Source organism: Mus caroli, chromosome 11 (genome assembly GCF_900094665.2).
Source record: "Mus caroli chromosome 11, CAROLI_EIJ_v1.1, whole genome shotgun sequence".
Lineage (NCBI taxonomy): Eukaryota > Metazoa > Chordata > Mammalia > Rodentia > Muridae > Mus > Mus caroli.
The window spans coordinates 91,871,537-91,878,671 of NC_034580.1; the positions used below are offsets into that span (position 1 = coordinate 91,871,537).

At 43.8% G+C, this 7,135-nt stretch overlaps 1 protein-coding gene across 1 annotated transcript in view; it reads right to left on the bottom strand.

Annotated features, from left to right (window-relative positions):
* The window catches only part of Calcoco2 (calcium binding and coiled-coil domain 2), a 26,483-nt gene that overhangs the window by 7,207 nt on the left and 12,141 nt on the right, over positions 1–7,135 (bottom strand). The window contains exons 2-5 of the mRNA XM_021175952.1: positions 3,092–3,194; positions 2,860–2,993; positions 2,290–2,394; positions 1–102 (exon numbers count right to left, since the gene is read on the bottom strand). Coding sequence (XP_021031611.1) covers positions 1–102; positions 2,290–2,394; positions 2,860–2,993; positions 3,092–3,194 — 444 coding nt within the window. The remainder of the gene's footprint in view (positions 103–2,289; positions 2,395–2,859; positions 2,994–3,091; positions 3,195–7,135) is intronic.

Sequence of the window (7,135 nt, forward strand, 5' to 3'; positions counted from 1 at the left end):
CTTCTCTTCCTCCCAGGAGGCCTTCTCTTCCTCCCAGGAGGCCTTCTCTTCCACTTCCTGTTCTAACGTCTTACTGACCCTCTGTGTTGCTTCCAGTGCCACCTGGAGTGAAACAGACAGATCATTTTATTTATTTTATGTATATGATTATACACTGTAGCTATTCTGACACACCAGAAGAGGGCATTGGTTCCCATTAGAGATGGTTGTGAGCCACCATATGGTTGCTAGGAATTGAACTCAGGACCTCTGGAAGAGCAATGAGTGCTGAGCCATCTCTCCAGATCAGTTTAAAGATGGATTTTACTATCTTAGGAAAAAAGAAAAATAATAAATTTTAATTCTCATGAGCACTGTGGTGGACTCATGAGAAATAAATAACCCTCAAGCTTCAAGCATTTGAACACTAAGTTACACTCTTTTCATACATACACTATTATTGCTTTTGCAAGGCCTCACAAGCATCAGGCAGCACTCCACTACTGATCTATCTATATAGCATAGCCCCAGTCTGTTCTTTCCAAATCAACAGGCATCCAAGGACTAGAGAATACAGCAATTGCTGCTCTTGCAGGCTCTGCTTCTAGTGCCCAGTGTCCACAGTGCTCCACAGTCCAGTCTAGACTTCTAGTCTCTTTGTAAATATACAAGCAGGCAAGTATGTATCCATATTTTTTCTTTTTTTCTTGGGGGGGGGGGTTCCTCTGTGCAGCTCTGGCTGTCCTGGAACTCGCTCTGTAGACCAGGCTGGCCTTTGAACTCAGAAATCTGCCTCTACCTCCCCAAGGGCTGGGATTAAAGATATGTGCCAACATTGCACATACATTTTTTTTTAAGTTTTATTTATTTATTATATGTGTGTACACTGTAGCTGTCTTCAGACACTCCAGAAGAGGGCGTCAGATTTTTGTTACGGATGGTTGTGAGCCACCATGTGGTTGCTGGGATTTGAACTCAGGACCTTTGGAAGAGCAGTCGGTGCTCTTAACTGCTGAGCCATCTCACCAGCACCCCTGGCATATCTTAATTTTTGTTTTTTTGGTCTTTTGTTTTTTCCAGGCAGGGTTTCTCTGTATAGCCCTGGCTGTCCTGGAAGTCACTTGGTAGACCAGGCTGGCCTTAAACTCAGAAATCCGCCTGCCTGTGCTGAGATTAAAGGTGTGCACCACCATGCCCATGCTTGCATATCTTAATTCTTGAGACAGGTTTCTCACTATAAAAAAACAGATCTACCCTACCTACCTCTGCCTTCCAAGTGCTTGGGATTTTAGAGTTTGCCACCACATTCAGCTAAAAAAAATTTTGGTAAATGCATCTAACTCCAGTTGGGTGTGGTGACAGCTTTAATTCCAACACTCAAAGGTAGAGGCAGTAAGCCTCCATGTATGATCTATATAGCAAGACCCAGACCAACCAGACCCTTGTTCAAAAAACAAGCCTGTCCTTGCGTGTGGTATAGGGTGGTACATGCCTGTAATCTCAGCATTCCAGAAACTGAGGCAGGAGTTCAAGGTCAAACTCAGCCACATTAAGATCCCACTTTAATTTGGGCAGTGGTGGGGGACGCCTTTAATCCCAGCACTTGGGAGGTAGAGGCAGGCAATTTGAGTTCGAGGCCAGCCTGGTCTATAGAGTGAGTTCCAGGACAGCCAGGGCTACACAGAGAAACCCTGTCTGGAAAAAACCAAAAGACCCCACTTCAAAAACAAAAACAAAAACAAAACAAAAAAAAGCATCTATATTAATTTCTCCATTACCAGAAATGTTATCCACTAATCCATTTTTTGAAGTATTTGAGTGCCTGGGACAGACCAGACAACACTTTCCAGTGGATAGAAGCTACACCACTGCTTAGCCCCATAAATTGATGAGAGCTACGTGTAATTTAAAAAAAATCAGGCATCATGCTAGGTGGTGGCACAGGTCTTCAGTCCCAGGATACCAGAGGTAGAGGCCTGGTCTACAGCCTGAGTTCCAGGACAGGCAAGGCTATTGAGAAACCCCTGTAAAGCAACTGTTCAACATGTGAGTCCCAACCCCTCTGGCAAACCTCTATTGTATCTTCAAAAGATATTTACATTATGATTCGCCAAAGTAGTTAGTTATGAAGTAGCAACGATAATTTCATGGTTGGGGGTCACCACAACGTGAGGAACTGTATTAAAGGGTGCAGTGTTAGGAAGGTTGAGAACCGCTGGTGTTAAAGGAGAGATGATAGATCACAAGCCAGACAGAAAATCTCTGGGCCAGAGACTGCATGCCATTCTGATCTCCTTCCCCAGTCTGTACCTGCTTCCTCTGTAGCTGCTCATGGAGGTCAATGCACTTGTCTTTCAGCTCCTGGTTTTCTTGGTAAAGCTCCTTGCTGCGCTGTTCCATCTCTTCTACCTTTTCCTGCAAGAGAAGGCAGGCAGGTAGCTTTAAAGTCCTTCCCACAAGCTGCTAAGTGGGATTCTCACTCACAGTGACACTGGAGAGCAGTTACGTCATGCACAGGCAATGGTACAAAGTCAAGGCATGGAGGTTACTTTCACCAGAAAAAGATGAGCAAACTTGAGGGCCCCTCCTGAGCACAGTGGAATCTTAGACCTACAGAGGCTGTGGCAGGAGGACTACCCTGAATTATGCCAGCTTGGGCCATAGCATCGAATTCTCTCTTTAAAAGAATTGAAGGGAGAAAGAAATCATGTATTGTTTGATTTTTCTTAAAGAATCCCTAATTTGTTCCTGTGTGAGTTAAGAGTAGCACCATACATATGGGATTTCTCCACCACTGTCTACAGCCACTTCAAAGCCTATGGATTCAAAGTAGGCAACTGTTATGTTCCAAGAAGGCTCGCAGGGAGATGGCTTACAGACCTTATCGAGAATAACCATTATGTCCTCGTCAGGGTCTGGACAGAACTGGAAAGGGACACTTGTTCCCCGGACCAAACCATCTTCATCCACATAGCAGAACTGGTAGCGCTCCACATCCTTGGGAAGGTAATAAGCTGAAAGCAGAATGTGATTTTTAATTATGAGCTATCTCATTTAAAACAAAACAACTTCCCAGTCCGGGACAGAGTTATCAGCATCAGTATTTTCCTACCTTTGAATTGGATTTCCTGCTGTGTGGCTGAATCCTTGTTTTGGTCTTTTGGCAAGGGAGCCCACATGAAGGTATAATACTCCTGAGTGGTCTTCCACCCTACCTGCAAGGTCAAGGGACTCTAGTTCAGCACTGACAACTTGAATCATTTTTGCAATGATTTCTTAAAAGCATTTATATTTTATTTGTATAAACTGAAGATAGAATGAATTCGTTATGACAAGATCCCTGTTTCTTGTCTGGCCATTATATGGGGGGCAGGGCGAGGAAATCTCAACCTGTGGCAAATCTCTAAAAATAGATACATTATGAATTAAATGTTCACTGCAGTAGGAAGGCTCTAAACCTTCTGAAACGAACAAAAAACCAAAACAAATCGTGTTGAGGTCCAATTGGCAAAAGGTAACCTCGGAAGGGGGTTACCAGATAAGAGTGCAGTCTGTATGAAGTTTACCCTGAGAACATCAGGTTAGGGAGGACACTGAGACAGGGCCTCAAAGCTGCATCCTCTAAGGCACCTGCCACCATGTTCATGATAAAATAAATAGAAATATCTGGTAGCTTTAATGATTTTTCTGGGTATTGACTTCAATAAATCAGGAGACTGGGCTGGAGAGATGGCTCAGTGGTTAAGAGCACTGACTGCTCTTCCAAAGGTCCTGAGTTCAATTCCCAGCAACCACATGGTGGCTCACAACCATCGGTAATGGAGTCTAATACCCTCTTCTGGAGTGTCTGAAGACAGCTACAGTGTACTCATATAAATAAAATAAATCTTAAAAAAATAAATAAATAAATCAGGAGACTGACTAAGTGGAAAATATTCTCACTAGATGTTCAGACAGGGGCAAGAGGTAGTAGCTCAAATCTTATCTAAGATAAAAGGACAGAAAATAGAAAGGGAGTCATTGTTGTCTTCAGAAGATTGAGCAAACATGCAGCAAACAGGAGGCCAAATTACCATTTATTGAATTTTGACCCATTTCCGTTTCCAAGAAATCAGAGCAGGTTGAAAAGGCTCTACCACAAGCCCATCTGGAAACCCTAGGACATATTTTAGACACTTCTTAAATATGCCCTATATTGCTGGGAACATCTCAGAGCCATAGAAGTCTGTGGGACAGGAAGCAGTTTTATTTTTATTTTTTTATTTTTATTTTTAGGTTTTTTGGGACAGGGTTTCTCTGTGTAGCTCTGGCTGTCCTGGAACTCACTCTGTAGACCAGGCTGGTCTTGAACTCAGAAATCCGCCTGCCTCTGCCTCCAGCGTGCTGGGATTAAAGGCGTGCACCACCACTACCCAGCTTATTATTATTGTTGTTGTTGGTTTTTTTGTATAGAGACAGGGTTTCTCTGTATAGCTGTGGCTGTCCTGGAACTCACTCTGTAGACCAGGCTGGTCTTGAACTCAGAAATCCGCCTGCCTCTGCCTCCAGCGTGCTGGGATTAAAGGCGTGCACCACCACTACCCAGCTTATTATTATTGTTGTTGTTGGTTTTTTTGTATAGAGACAGGGTTTCTCTGTATAGCTGTGGCTGTCCTGGAACTCACTCTGTAGACCAAGCTGGCCTCAAACTCCCAAAATCCGCTGCCTCTTCCTCTCAAGTGCTGGGACTAAAAGGTGTGCACCGCCATTGCCCGGCTTGGAAACATTTAAGATACCAGGTCGAGGATAGAGCTTGAAGCACAGGTAGATATATGCAAACAAGCTGACTGACTCTCACCTGCTTTTGGTTGAAAGTAGCTGTCACTACATTTAGAATAGGTGATACAGCACTGTTTAAAATCACTTGACACTTAGCATGGCAGTATCCTCTAACCTCAGCACTTGGAAGGCTAAGGCAGGAAGATCACAAGTTCGAAATCATCTTCGGCTACAGTTTGAGGATAGCTGGCCTGAACCACGTGAGACCCTGACTCATTTGTACATGCTACCAGGGACTGCTGGTGTTAGGGGTGTGCTGAAAGAAAGCTTTATAAGTGAGATATGAAGGACCAAGCTTCAGTCAATGTTATAATCTTTTAATTAACCAAAGGAATTCAGAAAATGGTGGTTTGGGCGTCAATCCGTCTTAGCAGCTAGACACTAGAGTCACTAGTTACCAAGGACATCCATTTGCTCATCCTGAATCCTGGGGGTTGAGGGTGGGGACACTATGCTACCTCCTCCCCAGTAGAGGCCCAGTCCACAGCAAATCTTCAGAATGCTGCCTGCTGAAGTCAAGTTTTGTGGAGACTTTAGGTAGAAAACTCTAGGTTAAACTTTCATTTATTTATTTATTGATATATCAAAATACCTTTGTAATGCACAGAGCAATTAAAATACAGCCAGGCTATATTGAACCTGCCCATATAGCATTTAGGATCCTCCTGCTTCAGCTGGGACTACAAGCACACCAACCAACATTTATCTTGCTTTGAAAAAAATTTAAACTGTTTTATTGTCTGCAGCCACATAAGTTCTATATGTGGAGGTCAGAGGACAGGCAGCATGGGTTGGTTTCCTCCTTCTATGTACCATAAAGGACCTAGATACTCAGCGGGCATGGTGGCGCACGCCTTTAATCCCAGCACTCGGGAGGCAGAGGCAGGAGAATTTGAGTTCGAGGCCAGCCTGGTCTACAAAGTGAGTTCCAGGACAGTCAGGGCTACAGAGAAACCCTGTCTCGACCCCCCCCCCCAAAAAAAAAATAAATAAAAGGACCTAGATACTGAACTCAAGTCAGGCTTGGCAGCAAGCACCGTCACCCACAGAGCCACATCACTGGGCCTACGTCTTTTTGAATGTTTAATTTTAGTGTGTGTGTGTGTGTGTGTGTGTGTATGTGTGTGTGTAGCGTATGCATGCCACAATACCCATGAAGGCCAAGGACAACCCTGTAACATTGGTTCTCTCCTTCTACCTTTGAGAGGACTAGGTTTACATGACCTACACACTGAGCCATCTTACCCATCTTGAAAATGGGTTAAAAAAAAATCAAACAAGGGGCTGGAGAGTCTGTACCCACAGGTACCTGTGCTCACACATGCCCATACACCCCACATAGATACATGGAGAGATGGCTCAGTGGTTAAGAGCACTGACTGCTCTTCCAGAGGTCCTGAGTTCAATTCCCAGCAACCAAATGGTGGCTCACAACCATTTGTAATGGGATCTGATGCCCTCTTCTGGTGTGTATCTGAAGACAGCTGCAGTGTACTTACATATAATAAATCTTTAAAAAAAATGAAAAATTAGCCAGGTATGATGAAACATTACTATAGTGCCAGCACTGAGATAGCAGGAAGATCAAGAGTTCATAAGGCCATCCTTGGCTACAACACAGAGCTTGATTGAGGCTAGCCTTAAAAGGAGATCCTGTCTGGATCCTTCCTAACAAAGCTATCAAAACTCTTCTAAGGTTCATCCATCTTACTAAGTCCTGCTTGCATATTTCAATATGTGATAATGCATTTTTATTTAACTTGTTTACTCAAATTTTATGTGCATGAGTGTTTTGCTTGCACCTATATCTGTATATGGCATATACTGTGGATGGTGCTAGGCCAGAAGAGAGCATCAGACTTCCGGAGTTACAGATGGTTGTGGGCAGCTATGTATCAAACCCAGTTTTTCCCTGGAGGAGCAGTGAGTGCTCTTAACCACTGAGCCATCTCTTTAGCCCCCAAAATAGGGCTAAAAATTTAAAAGCATTTAGACTGATCTTTGAAAGCATAATAAAACTTGGGATTGTGGAATTTTCTCCCATCTTTTAGTTTGAAACTGTTAAATTAATTTGTTTTTGTTTAGAGAAGGCTCTCACTATGTAGCCCTGGCTGGCTTGGAACTCTCTATGTAGATCAGGATTACTGACCTCAAATGCAGACACCCTTCTGTCTCTACCTTCTGAGTCCTGGGATTAAAGAAATCAGGCTGAAATTAAAAAACAGGCTTAAGCCGGGCATGGTGGCGCATGCCTTTAATCCCAGCACTTGGGAGGCAGAGGCAGGCGGATTTCTGAGTTCGAGGCCAGCCTGGTCTACAAAGTGAGTTCCAGGACAGC